This window comes from Fusarium solani, assembly GCF_023522795.1.
Source record: "Fusarium solani strain SB1 chromosome Unknown bctg00000003_1, whole genome shotgun sequence".
Lineage (NCBI taxonomy): Eukaryota > Fungi > Ascomycota > Sordariomycetes > Hypocreales > Nectriaceae > Fusarium > Fusarium solani.
The window spans coordinates 158,418-172,907 of record NW_027072154.1 but is presented as its reverse complement, the minus strand read 5'-3'; the positions used below and the strand labels follow the sequence as shown (position 1 = coordinate 172,907).

Sequence of the window (14,490 nt, the reverse complement as noted above, 5' to 3'; positions counted from 1 at the left end):
TAGGTAGCGGACACAGGCATGGCCCTCCTCCTAGACCTAGAGGATTTTATTAAGCTCTCTGGTATTCCAAAGGTACTCTTGGGCGTATCTATTTATCTGCTTTCATCTTGCCCACACCCGAAGTCCACACAATGGCCCGCTCCAGCTGTCCCATGAACCACTCATCCTCATAGGCCTCGTCAAAGTGTCCCAGAGCCGTATAGAATGACCGACCGCCTTCAAACTCCTGACACCAGACAAGCGGGTGGTCGTCACCCATATTGCCGCCCTGGAATGAACTGGTGTCGCCGCGTACCAGCACATGCAGGTTCGTGTTGTCCCGAGGGTGTGTCTTGAAGTTATACCACTCATCCATCCACCGCCGCTCACCGCCCGAGTTACCCGACATGATCTCATGCCCCGTATCTTCGATCACCAGCGTTCCCTCCTCTGGTGCAGGGTGATAGTCAAAGTGCGCACCGACAAGACGGCCATACCATTCAGACTCCTTATTACCACTCGCAGCGGCGTGAACGCCGACAAAGCCGCCGCCGCCTCGTACATAGGACTGCAGAGCAGCCATCTGAGTTTCATTGAGAAACGGACCAGTCGTGTGAAGGAAAACAACGGTCGCGTAGCCAGCAAGCGTATCCGGGGTCAGGATCTCCGCGTCCTCCGTTGCATCGAGGGTAAATAGGCGCGTCCGATCGCCAAGGGCACGTAGAGCGGCGATGTTGACAGGGATGCACTCGTGACGATAACCAGCTGTCTTGGAGAAGGCAAGGACCCGAAAGGGAGGCTGTCGTGCCGTTTCGGGCACGGCATCTGCTGTCGTGATAAAGGTCATGTTTCTGGTGACGGAGTTGCAAGATAAGTTATGATGGATATACTACAAGGATAAGGCCTTGTCCTTCGTCGTGCTAAATGGTCGGATACTTTACAAAAGAAGCGTTAAATATATCTCAGTCTCTGAGCTGTCCACGGTTTTTTGCTCTGGTTTTCGTTTTGGTCGGCTTATTAATCGAGATATCGGCATCCTCCCCGATAGCTTCTCCGGACAGGAGGACTTGCAATCTACGGCTGAAAAGATAAACCAATCACTTCCCAATACAGATCTAGGCTATAAGTAAATAGCCGAGCTAAAATTAGATGCCTTGGCGGAAGCAGGCTCTGGAGTTTTTGACCGTGGCGCGCATGTATATGATACCAAAATAGATGCCTTGGCAGAAGCAGGCACTGGAACTTTTAGCCGTAGCGATTATGGATTCAACATGACCCCGCTCCTGTCTTACCTTATAAGGCTCTCTCTATTTCTCTGACCTGCTCTATATCGAGTCTCTTTAGCTCCAACGCAGCCAGCTTGACAATTAGAGATCACTAACCCTCTACCCAACATTCCTATCATTGAATTTCCTCTTGAGTTTTCTTCACAATCATCCTCGCTGCCCAACCCCTGGCGTGCTCGCTAGCATGCGGCTCCTCAATACCGAGCCTGTTGAGCTCAAGTACTTTGCCGATAATGCTCCGCAGTACGCAATTCTCTCTCATACGTGGGATGAGGAGGAGGTTACCTTCCAGGACATGGAACAAGGTCGAGCCAAGGACAAGAAGGGTTACACCAAGGTGAGCTCTATCAATCCATTCTTCTGTTCCTTCCAGGACTCGATACTTACGCCTTGAGAAGATAAAAAATTGCTGCTCCGTTGCTCGTGATAATGGGTATAACTATGTCTGGATCGATACCTGTTGCATCGATAAAACGAGCAGCGCGGAGTTGACGGAGGCGATCAACTCGATGTATCGATATTACCGAGAAGCTGAAGTCTGCTATTCGTTTCTTTCAGATATATCCACGGCATCCGACTTCTCTCAGAGCAGATGGTTCACTAGAGGATGGACCCTGCAAGAGCTCATCGCTCCGACGCACATGATATTCTTCAACAGAGAGTGGCAGTACCTCGGCACGAAAGCAAGCCTTGGGGACAAGATTTCAGAGCGCACTGGCGTCCCTCAAGCTATCTTGTCCGGGGCCGAAAGCCTCGAGTCTGCAAGTGTCGCACAGCGAATGTCGTGGGCGGCTAGCCGGAAGACAACCAGGCTCGAGGATCGCGCCTATTCCTTGATGGGAATTTTCGATATCAACATGCCTTTGCTCTATGGGGAGGGTCACAAGGCCTTCGTTCGGCTTCAAGAGGAGATCTTGAGGGTCTCGGATGACCATAGCATCTTCGCATGGAGGCACACTGATACTCGCTCTGATGGTGGCCTTCTCGCTGAGACGCCTGATGCATTCAAAGACTCCAAGAATATCATCTCGTGGAATCCTTTTACGCCGTACAACAGCCCCTTTACAGTGACCAACAAGGGAGTTCACCTGGATGCCCCGTTTATTGCGCAAGCGGAAGGCGGACTGGGCCTGGTGATCCTTCACTGTGCTGAGGCTGGGAGCAAGGACCAATTGGTCGGAGTTTACCTGCGGGACCCATTCCTAACAATGGAGCACTTCGAGAGATGTCGGCCTCAAGAGTTCACACTGATCAACCTTGGACGGTTCAGCCCTTCCCAATATCCTACAAGGAATCTTTGCATCAGATTGCGGGGCAAGGTTTCATCGAGAACCCTAGGGAGTTCAGTTTCTAAGGACCAGGGGCTGCAACCAGGTCACTCAACCGCGGGGACCAAAACTCCACAACAGATGGAGTGGAGGATGCTGAAGGTGATGAGCAAGAGAAAGACCCTCAACAAAAGCTTTTCCTCGCTGTGTCAAAAGGCAACGAGGCAGTTGTGAAGAAACTCTTAGCTCTTTCCGACATTGACGCCAATTCCATGAACGGAGACAAACGGACGCCTTTGTCACTCGCCGCCGAGGCTGGTCACGAGCGCATAGTCGATTTACTTCTAAACCGGCGCGAAGTGGACATCAACTCGAGAGACAAGTCTGGGCTCTCACCGCTCTCGTATGCTGCGGCCATGGGACACGAAAAGGTCGTCTGGATTCTCCTGGCTCGAAGTGACATCGAGGCGAACTCCCAAGATGCAGGGAAGCGAACAGCCGTATCTCTTGCTGCGGGGCGTGGACATAGAAGACTGGTAGAACAGCTTATGGCTAGGAAAGATACGCAAAGGCATCTTCTAGACGGTAGAGGTCGCTCAGTGCTTTCCTACGCGGCTGAACATGGTCACCAGGAGGTTGTTCGACTGATTCTCGGTTCAGGTAAAGTACATCCAGACCTGAGAGATCAAGCAGGATGCTCTGCGCTTTGGTATGCTTCCAAGAATGGGCAAACAGGGCTGGTTAAATTGTTGCTCGAGACTGGTTGGGTCGACCCGAACGTCAGGGACCCTAATGGACATACGGTTCTCTGGCATGCCTGTCAGATGGGACAAGATGCCATCGTCGAGCTACTTCTCAAGGCAGGGGCTGATCCCTGCGCCGTGGTGCCCAAAAAGAATCCACTATTCCAAGATCGATTTGACAGCGACACAGAATCTCTGCAAAGCTATACGGGATCCCTGCCTTTTCCGTCATTAATGGTGTCCTCAAAGAAACACACCCGCCGAAGAAAGTGGTCATCATCCTCTTCAGAACTGTCTCTATTTGAGGGCCTCAGCGAAGAGGAGCCATCATCCCCAAAAGTCGAATCCTATTTCCCACCAGAAGGGTTGTCTCCATATGACAGCCGCAACCAAGAGACGCCAGGATCCCGAGGGGCACTATGGCAGGCAGCGTCGGGAGGATACCACGTGATAGTCCAGCTGCTGCTGGATAACTACCCAATGCCGCTCGACAGCTACGACTGTTTCATGGCGCTATGCGAAGCTGCTAGGTTAGGCCACGTCGAAGTCATCAAAGCATTCCTTGAAAAGTTTCCCCGCGGTCAGAAATGGAAATTTCATCTTAATGTCGCGGCTTGTTGGGCTGTGGTTGGCATGCAACCAGCCAGCATAGACATCTTGATCAAGTGCTTGGAGGATGTGGAAGCGATGGAACCCTCAAGCCGTGACATTTGCCTTCTCTTCAAGGTCTTATCCGGTGATGAAGCTATCGCCAGGCTCTTTCTTGAAAAGGGAGCTGATGTGGATTCTCCACTCCTTGCTGATGATATCTTGACAATAGCTGAACGGTGTAGGTGCCTAGCCATCACGACTCTGCTGGGGGGTACATCGTTGAATGACACTATGATCGGGACAAGGTTCAGGAAGGTGGTGTTGTCTCACGAGACAGAGCTAGATCCATCTACCATTGACTTCAAAGGCAGGGCTAGGACTACAGAGGGTTACGATACCACTCCGCTTTGGTGCGCCGTTGTCAAAGGCGACGAAGCTATGGTTGAGGCCTTACTTGAATACGGAGCTAATACCGAGGCGAAGATCAAGGAGGGCAAGACAGTGCTATTCTATGCTGTCTCGCTGGGCCATGGCTCTATTGTCAGACAACTTCTAAAACATGGCGCCAACAAGGAGGAGCGTGATGAGGATGGCTGGACTCTTTTGATCGCTGCGGTTTCGATATTTGCAGATACGACGGACAGCGACATGCTCGAGTTACTCCTGGACGAAGGTGCAGATGTGGAGGCGAAGGACAAGGACGGCAATACACCCTTGATGCACGGAGCTTGGTGCCTAACCACGGCTAAACTGCTCCTAGCACGGGGTGCTGAAGTCAACGCAAGGAGCAAGCATGGGGTCACGCCTCTAATGAAGGCAGCCTTTTATAAGGAGAACGCCGATGTAGTAAAGCTATTTCTCGAACATGGGGCTGACCCAACGGCGAAGGATGAAAGTGACCGAACTGCAGCATCGCAAGCTAACGATGAGGCTGCGTTGATCTTGCTGCGTGGATACTCTGAGGGCAGCTGAAGGTGACTTGCGTTTAACTGGTATGGCACTTCGGACTAGATTGTTAAAAAGTAGAACTCTCATTAAATAAATTCTCTTCATGTTATATTTTTTCCCCAAGACCACCACAACCTACGCTTTAGAGTAGTAATATTACTGCCGGATTAACAATTGTACTTAGTTGTCGCAGGTGGCCAAGTGAATCACAACTCAACAGAAATAATTTGATAATTATGCAACCCTAGACATCATGCATCGTAGTCTCTAGTTATGATGTCTTCGATGTACATTATGATTACACAGTTACTAAACCTTGCTAAACATGTCTTCTTCTTAACCGATATACCGAGGCTTGAAGAATGGCTGGCGTGGAATGTTCAAGTTGCTGGCAAATGACTTACTTTATTGTCGTAAGAGTGTCACATCAGGTGTTTCACGGCGCATGCGAAGGAGCAGCACACTTAGCTAGTTATTGGTGCCGAGCGTGTCGGAGGTAGAGCCTACTGATGCACATACACGGGGCAGGGTACCCCTAACTTAGCCTAAGACTGTAGAGATGAACCTACCCCTTTCTAGTAAATGATAGGCATAACACCCTATGTTGAGGCTACAAGTATTGATGACGCTAACTAGGGTACTGAAATACGTCTAGTGATCTCTCGACACGCGTATCCCCTCCTTTGAAAGCTGCTCGCAACTATTCAATGCTCCATGGCACCATTGAACTTCCTAGCCCCTTCGATATCCGGCAACCAGCTGTACTTTTCCTTGCAGAAAATCTCAACAGTCGGTCTATAATTTATCTCGTTTAAGCTCAAGTCATCTAGAGTGCCCGCTTTGACGACAACGACCCCTGGTATGTTCTCGCTCGTGATGTAAAGCGTGGTACCACATTCCCGACAGAAATGAAAAGATCGATTTTTCCCCGATTCTCCCTTGTCTGTATATGTCTTGGCAATGCCCGAGGTCGTGAAGGTGGCGGCCGGTACGAGAAGGTTGTGGGTGTAAACAGAGCTGGAGGAGCGCTTGCAACCGTTGCAGTGACAGAGTGCCTGAGGTCCAGGATGCAGGTTAGCAGAGAGAACATATAGCAACACAAGTTCAAGCCCTACGCAGACGAGAGGCTCGCTGTTGAAAGAGTATTTCAGAACGCCGCAGGCGCATGAACCGGTAGCCATTCCCCTCTCGTGTGTTGGGGGGTATTTCGAGGTCCGTGTTGGGCTGTGCCTTTAAGAAGTGGAGAGGTCATCCAGTTTTGCAGTAGAGTTTTTAATGCCCAACTGAAATGTTTGATTGTCTGACGAGGTGTTCAGCTCACGAGGTTCTTTTATATTGCTTGAACCAACGTTAGTGCGTTGCTTACCAAATCTCTTTACAACGAAGGCCTCTTCACGTAAGACTTCCTCGTCGCATCCCACTCTACCTCCGATGTCTCGTCTTAGTTGACTTAGCAGGTGACTAAAGCGGCCCCATCTGTGAAGTGGTCCTGTCTCGTAGGCTTAATACTTGTCATTGCCGATCTCGGTCTTCTGGCTCAGTTATCCCGGACACAGACCACAACGAAAAGGGCGCCAGAATACTTGATACCCAAGGCACAATTCTGACATTAAGAAGCCCTGTTGGGAGCCTTATGCGCCAAGCTTTTATAAAAATAGAACCAGCAGCTGAAGGCGTTCAGGCAGAATCAGGCTCTGGAGTGTGACAATCTGCAAGATGAAAACCCCGCACTGTCCGTCGTTTTCAACCCGACTCGAATATTATCTTCTTTCCAAATCAACCGAAAGGATGTTAAAGATGCTCAATTGACTTGGATCTGCCCTTTCTGAAGCTTGGTGGCGACCGCATCTACAATGGAAGTGGTTGGCGTTGTCGCGGCCATTCCCGGCCTCATCGAGATCGTTCAAGGCCTGACCACGGCAGTTCAAGGCCTGGCCAAGAGAAAGGTTGCCACGAAAACAGCGGAAGAGTTGCATCTGCAGCTGACAGACCTCGAAGAAACCCTCAAGGACCTTCAAAAGAGATGGCGACAAAATTCCCTTGGCCAGTCTCAATTGCAGAGGCTCTCCCCTGCTTTGACTCAGTTACGGGCCGAGCTCTCCTCCATCAAGGACAAACTGCAATCTTCCAAGATCACCAAGGACCCCGCAAGATTCTTTCGAAAGGCAATTTTCTTAACAACCAGCCTCGACAAGACCCTCAAGGAGTCGCTTACCCGCCTCACACAGGCTAAAACATCTCTGACGTTGGTCCTTGCCCATCATCATGACAGGCAGGCTGAAGGTGAGTACTCAAGTCATGGAAGTATGGAAGGTTCGCCACAGTTCTAATTCCGCCCAGAGTTACTGGAAGTCTCATATTCTGATTTGAGGCTGAAACTGCGCACGCTTCTCAGACCATCGAACGACAGCTTTATACCCAGGAAGGTTGACCAAACCTGTGAATGGATCTGGTCACACGCCGTGTTTACCCCGTGGGTTAGCAAATCACCCTCGCCTTCAACAAACCACCTTGACCGCATTCTGTGCATTTACGGTATCAAGGGATGTGGCAAATCTGTTTTGGCCAAGTCCATTGCGGAACGGATGAACGACAGAGGAGAAATTGCGTTGCACTTCTCCTTTTGGGCTGGGAGTGAAGCCCAGCGGAAGCTACTGGATCTCTTACGCACGATTCTGTGGCAGCTTTTGAATCACCTTCCAGATGTCGAGGTTCAACAACTATCAACGCCATTGGTTACAGAACCCTGTCTCAATGAGCAGAACGTCCTGGGTGGTATTCACAAAGCATTGCGTCTCGTCAATTCTGACATCTACTGTATCATCGACGGTATCGACGAATCCACTGATAACTGGACTAGTAGAGGGAACAAGTGCTTGCAAGCCGTCTTCGCTCTTGTGGAACAGCACCCGAAGATTCATCTACTCATATCTGGACGCGAACCCACTATGCGCACGCTCCTGAGAGAATCACCGCCAACCATTGAAGTCACAGAAAGTTTGGTACGGCACGATATGCGAAGATTCATCTCAGTCGAGTTGCAAGATGCCCTCACTATACAGAATGCGGAGATCGAGGAACTTGTTCGGACGACCCTCGAAGCCAAATCACAAATCATGTTTCTCTGGGCCACCTTAGTCTTCAAAGAGCTGCGACGATGCTACAGTATTCGGGAAATCAAGAAGACCCTGAGCCAAGTGCCTCATGATCTCGACCGCGAGTACCACCGCCTATTCCAACAGTTGACGGACCGAACCGGTGGCACCCTGACAAAGCCCTCTGTCTCGATGAAGCGTGCTCGCGGCATTCTATCTATCATCCTCGCATGCCCTGAACCCCTCACGGCTGGGGAGCTTTGCTATGCGTATGCTGCACAGGATAATACGAGCGGGAACATTGAGGACGGCTTGATAGCTGTGGAGGGCATCACTGATTCTTGTGGTGATTTTCTCCGTGTCACCGAAGGCCGCTATCATCTTGTCCACACTTCCGCAGCAGACTTCTTGACCCATCCGACTGAAGAATGGAAACATGAAGACTCTGAAATTGAATACTTTCGAGTTGATCCTGGGGGTGCTCAGCAATCTATGTGCATTGCTTGCCTTGGCTACATGGAGACATTGGACTGGGGATATCCGCTTACTGACAACGGAGCCCGAAACCTACGCTCCAAATACCCTTTCTTCCTCCACTCCACCAAGTTCCTCCCTTATCATTTCGCAAAGGCTCTAGATTTCGGGCGTGGAAGCTGGGTAACTCCCTCTCTAGCTCAGTTTGCGGGGCCAAGACAAGCATGCCTCCTTGTCGAGTATGCAGCTTCCATTGCTCAGAATGGGCTACAGGGTGACGAGATGGGCGATTTCTTGTACTGGTTCGAGTTATTGGACGCCGGCATCGATTTGCCTACTTCACAATTCATCCACGCGTACGAAAATGAGTTGGCGCACCGGAGGCACCAATTCGGCTCTGCCGACGGCCGTTACGAGTCATGGAAAGCGTTATCTCTACTCTTTCCCGAGGATATTCTCTGGAAGAGAGATTTCCACCTTTTGGCAGGCTTGAGCAAGCCTGACAAGCTCGTGCCGGGGATACGAGAGACACCTTTCCGTGTCTTGCCCGACTACCTAGCCCAGCCACAAAATCTCAGCATTCAAAAAGTTTCCCAGAAGGCCCAAGCCCTTTCCAACGCTTGGCAAGGCTTCAGGGAAACGACTACAGATCTCATGGCTCTTTCAATGAATTCGCTTCCAGCCCCTATGATCTTCCTCGGTGAGGCGCTTGCAGCTGCTCGGGGAGATTGGCCAATGGCCAAGAGATTGGCAACAATTTCTAGGAGGAAATCGAGGGGCAAAGGGGATCTATTTGAAGCTACAAGTCTCCTGGACATTGCAATTGGGACGTACTTTCAGGACGACAAGGACTGGGATGACGTCGAGGACATTCTGTGGCAAGCACTCAGTATACTCGATCAGCTTCCCCCACAGCCGCAGAACCAGTTCTATAAGGCGCGAGCGCTTGTTGAGCTAACACGTTCATTGATATATCAGGGCAAGGAAGTTGCCAAGGAGACGGCATGTCGTCTGAGGGATCTCGTAGGCAAGGAGCGCAAGAAAACCAGCAACCGCATGTGGGAGTACTTGCTCTGTAACACCACGTGTGGAATCAAGGTGAGGATCCGTTACCTATACTTGGTTGCACAAGAATACCGTTCCAAGGGAAATTACGCCGAGGCAGCGTCGTGGGCGGGCGAAGCTGTGGCTATGGGCGAGGTGTCAAAACGCACAATGTGTCTGGATCCACTACTAATCCAGCGGGATGCTTTCTATTCCTTGAACGACACACAAAAATGCGTCGCTGTCAGTTTGAAGATCCTGAACTTCCTGGAGCCTTCAGGTCGGGATCAAGAGGAGCAAAAGTCCGACAGACGTATTCAACATGTGACTCAGCTCTACATTGCGACTTCTCTCGCTATACAAGGAGACATAGAGGAGGCCCGGTCCTGGTACTGCAAGGCAGCAGATGGTGTCAGTTCATTACCAACTGATGAACAGCATCCACTGTGCACGGAGAACATCGGCGACCTTCCCGTCCTAGCAGCCGAGCTTGCTCTTGTCGGCGAGTACGAGCGATCCGAGTTAACATGTCTAAAGTTCCTGCAAATTCGGAAATGCCTCCATGACGATAGAAAAACGCAACACTTTCAAGAAGTTGAGCAACTGGTGGACAAGCTCGGGCAACTTGGATCTATCAAACTGAACTACCAGCGCCTCCTGCACTGCTTCTCGCTGCTGAAGCTGTGCATCTGGCCGTTGCAAGCGATAAATGACCCGATGTGTCTGGATATGGAAGCAGAATGGTGGGGACGCCGTGCAAGAGCCTTGGAAAACCATGTTGCTCCGAATTTCCGCCAAAACTGGACAGTGTTTTGCCTAAAGTACATTGACACACGACTCGGCCAAGATGGCGGTTTGGACGAAGCATCTGACTGGTATGAAGATCTAGGAGAGCACTACTCCGAGGTTAGAGATGTTACCGCGGCAGAGATAGTACTGAGCGATGCCGCCTCTCGTTACCTTGCCGATTTCTCTTTGGTTTTCTCAACGGGGCTCATACTGGCGAGCACAGTTTTCCTCTACCAACAAAGATTCCCTCAGCGAAGAGTTGTCCTTCTTTCCGCCCACGAAGCCTGGAGGAACAATGCGGATCCTGACCCCTGGAATGTATTTTTAGGAGAGGCTTATTTTGCCAGGAAGCTTACGGAGGACGCCGAATTTCTGCGGGAGTCCTCTGCTGCCTCCGACTTGCAAGCATCGTTCGTCCAACAAGCATACGAGCACTTGACGAGGGCCAGAGATGCAAACGATCAACTGGGAGAAGGCGATCCGAATGATCTAGACGAGGATACCGCAGAAGAACAGAAGGAGAGGCAGGAGACGATTGTCGATCTGGAAGATCGTCTGAGGTTCCTTGGAAGCGAGCCTCTTCCACCCAAAATCAGAGATGGAAACCAGAAAGTGACTAAAGGGAACCGCAGTCTGAGGCGGGTTAAAAGCCTACAGCTTCCTCGCACATCCAGGTCATTGAAGAGACGCCTCAGTCTAGAGCTGTACTGATCTGGGATTATGATTCAAGACAGTGTCTGTGAGTGGCTTAAATATTTTGAGCTACGCCATACTAACCGTTGGGCTAGGTCTTTCTTTTTTCAACTATTCATCCCTCTGAATCTTTTGGTGGTCTCGATGTCTCCTCCTCGAGGCTTGTTTTGGTCTTTGTTTTAATGTTGGATCGATGAACGAGAGGCCGATTTCGATGATGAGAGATACCGACTGCCAGCGAAGACAGTTGCTCTGGGTTGTTTGAGTTTGGTTTAATACGTGGCTGTTAAAATGTATGCTTTTTCTCCCTCGTTCCGTAACCAGGTCGCCCTGTTATCATCCTTCAAAATTGATTCTACTCTGGCTTCGAGCCACTCTACTCTGTATTTCCCCAGCATCCCCAAAACGCCTAGAACCGACACTAGTCAACCAGAGCAGCCTGTTGGTGCCAGGTAAATGTGTTCCTTGGGTAGTAAATACTTCCTTTTCCGGAGATCGTCGATTAAGCATGATCTCGTGGCATTTCTTCGAGAGGGCCTTCTCGTCAATACCCATTAGTAGCTCATCGCAACGTCATCGTGGTCAGTGAGACCTGGTCTTCTGGCTCAGTTATCCCATCGAGAGTCAGGTTTCAACTACAACAAGGAACACATTATCAACACATCATAGCATCATATCCCAATGCCAGCACAGTTTATAGGATCATCAATTGAGCGTTTGTGGCTTCACAACTTGGTCTCTCAATCTCATCACCTCGAAATTCGACTTGGGCTTACGGAATGTGGCTGAAAAACTCTATGCCGGGCCGACTTCTGTAGGTAATCATTCGCTGACTGGACGATCCGATATCGGTTAGTTACATAGATCTATCTCGGGTTTTCTTTTGGAGGGGAGATCTCCGTACCCCGCACGTGGAGGTGTCATTCGTGAGACTCTTGTTGGACCTTTCCTTTGGAGGGTATTCCGACACAGTACGGTCGCACCTCCAAAGGCATAGTCTCCTGAAAATTGTCTGGTTGCTGCAGACCCATCATCGCCATACCTTTGGAGGCTAGAGAGCTGCAAAAGTCTGCAGCTACTCGTGTTCTTTGGCCGCTAAAGGGAGTTGTAACCGGAAGGCGTGCAATCAAGACACAGCTGGGTCTTGGCATTTGCAACATAAATACTCCCTTGCTTGCATCTTTGTCCGACTTTGATATCATCAACTTTTCAACTTTTCTCTTCCTGACTTTTTCATCTCTCAAATCCCCCATCCAACTTCCATCAAGTTGCCAATTGCTCTCATCATGGTGCCCGTTCATCCCTTCGATCCCCTCAGCCCTGAGGAAATATCCAAGGTGAGCCCCGCCCCAATCAACAACCCCATATGGCGACTTACTCACGAATGCTTGCTCTCTGTAGGCCGCTAACATTGTCCGCCCTCACTTCACAGGGCGAGACATCAACTTCCGTGTGATTACTCTACGCGAGCCTCCCAAAGCTGAAATGATACCATTCCTAGACAAGGAACATCGCGGTCAGTCTCCAGGTCAGCCTCCTACACGATGTGCTCGTGTCGAAGTGGTTTTGGAAAATAAGAGCGGAAACCACCAGCTCTTCGAGTTGGTTGTTGACCTTGACAACAACCGCGTCAGTGCGAAGCAGCATCATCCCGGAAAGCATTCTTACATCGACGCCGAGTACATGGGCAGGGTCGAGAAGGCTTGTCTGGCGAACGAAGAAGTCCAAGAGGAGATTCGTCGTCTCCAGCTCCCTGATGGCGCTATCGTGGTGGTCGAGCCATGGGCATATGCCACTGATGGAATGAATGACATGACCCAGCGCATTACAATGGTATGGGCTCGCTTATCTCTCAATCGATTTACAACTACTAACCGTCTGCCAGTGTTGGTTCTATCTTCGCTTGGTAGACAACCTAGATGCAAACTACTACGCATATCCCCTCGACGTATGCGCTGAGGTCTCAGAGCAGCTCAAGGTCACCAAGGTTTACCGACTACCAATTACTCCCAACGAGCGAATCCACAGCGAGTCCCGTCCTTTTGACCGAAGGAGAATCCACGCTCAGTCTACCAGTGAATACCACCCTGATTTGCGACCCAACCCCCGAACCACCACCAAGCCTTATCAAGTGGTGCAGCCTGAGGGCCCCTCCTTCAAGATCAGTGGAAACCAACTTACTTGGGAGAAGTGGCATCTCCGAGTTGGCTTCAACTACCGTGAAGGTCTAACTCTCCACGACATCCGCTACGACGGACGTAGTCTCTTCTACCGTCTTTCTCTAGCCGAAATGTTTGTTCCATACGGTGACCCCAGGTCTCCTTACCCCGCAAAGCCGCATTCGATCTAGGAAACGACGGAGCAGGTCTGAATGCCAACAACCTAAAGCTCGGTTGCGACTGTCTCGGCACCATCAAGTACTTTGATGGCTACCATAACACAAGCGAGGGAGTATCAGTGAAGTTGCCCAACGTCATCTGTTGTCACGAGCAGGACGATGGTATTCTGTGGAAGCACACCAACTTTCGAACGGGCAACGCCGTCGTCACGCGTTCCCGCATCCTCGTGCTGCAAACCATCATCACAGTCAGCAATTACGAGTACATATTTGCTTTCCACTTCTGTCAGGATGCATCCATCTTCTACGAGGTTCGAGCCACTGGCATTCTATCCACAGCGCCTACAGAGGTCGGTCTCAAGGAGAACACTCCTTATGGTACCGTTGTTGCGCCAGGAGTGCTAGCCCCATATCATCAACACCTGTTCAGTCTGCGCATTGACCCCGCCATTGATGGCCACTCCAACTCACTTGCTATTGAAGAGTCAAAGGCCTTACCGTATGCAGATCCCTCTGTACATAATCCTTTTGGCGTCGGTTACGTGACGGAGCAGAAGATCATTGAGCGAGAAGGTGGCTTCGATCTCGACCATACCAAGGCCAGAACCTTCAAGTTCATCAATGAGAACAAGGTCAACCCCATCACAAACACTCCAGTCGGCTTCAAGCTTTTGCCAGCCTACAGCCAGATGCTCTTGTCTCACCCCGATTCATTCCACGCCAAGCGCTCCGAGTTTGGCAAGCACGCCGTCTGGATCACTCGCTACGAAGATGACGACCATTTTCCCTCTGGTAAACACACGATGCAGTCGCCGGGCGGTGATGGCATTGCCTCCAAGATCGCAATGCAGAGGGAGCGGCACATTCTGTGAGGAATAGCGACATTGTCATCTGGCACACCTTTGGCTCAACACACAACCCGCGTATTGAAGATTGGCCGGTTATGCCAAGCGAGAAGATGATGGTTGGTCTCAAGCCAGTCAACTTTTTTTCAAGTAACCCCGGCCTGGATGTTGCTGTTTCAACACAGGAGAAGAACAAGAGTGTCCTGTATACCGGGGATGAACAAGCCCAAGGCGTCTGCTGTAGATCCAAGATATAAGCGGCTACTGGAAACGCATTAAAGGCGTTTTAGAATTCAAAGCCCCGAAGGTATATTCTCGCTATGTTTTCTCTAGTCCACGATGACGGTCGCGGGTCAAGAAAGTAGTATAAATGGTAGAAACTGGTCATTCTACCCTT

General features: G+C 50.5%; 4 protein-coding genes across 4 annotated transcripts; 3 read left to right on the top strand and 1 right to left on the bottom strand.

Annotated features, from left to right (window-relative positions):
• Nucleotides 1–88: 88 nt before the first annotated feature.
• MRS44_005622 (uncharacterized protein) lies at nt 89–826 on the bottom strand (the record flags this gene model as incomplete). The annotated part of the gene is made up of 1 exon (XM_046281948.2): nt 89–826. One exon carries the CDS (start codon nt 824–826, stop codon nt 89–91), a length of 738 nt encoding a protein of 245 aa, XP_046140824.1.
• Nucleotides 827–1,449: 623 nt separating this feature from the next.
• On the top strand, nt 1,450–4,839 carry MRS44_005621 (uncharacterized protein; the record flags this gene model as incomplete). Its single annotated transcript, XM_065621459.1, has 3 exons — nt 1,450–1,602; nt 1,664–2,492; nt 2,675–4,839. 3 exons carry the CDS (start codon nt 1,450–1,452, stop codon nt 4,837–4,839), a joined length of 3,147 nt encoding a protein of 1,048 aa, XP_065477531.1.
• A 1,829-nt stretch (nt 4,840–6,668) lies between these two features.
• On the top strand, nt 6,669–10,928 carry MRS44_005620 (uncharacterized protein; the record flags this gene model as incomplete). The annotated part of the gene is made up of 2 exons (XM_046274779.2): nt 6,669–7,098; nt 7,156–10,928. 2 exons carry the CDS (start codon nt 6,669–6,671, stop codon nt 10,926–10,928), a joined length of 4,203 nt encoding a protein of 1,400 aa, XP_046140827.2.
• Nucleotides 10,929–12,196: 1,268 nt separating this feature from the next.
• Nucleotides 12,197–14,120, top strand: MRS44_005619 (uncharacterized protein; the record flags this gene model as incomplete). The annotated part of the gene is made up of 4 exons (XM_065621458.1): nt 12,197–12,247; nt 12,312–12,743; nt 12,796–13,216; nt 13,261–14,120. The coding sequence occupies 4 exons, from the start codon at nt 12,197–12,199 to the stop codon at nt 14,118–14,120; spliced, it is 1,764 nt and encodes a 587-aa protein (XP_065477530.1).
• Between the last annotated feature and the right edge of the window lie 370 nt (nt 14,121–14,490).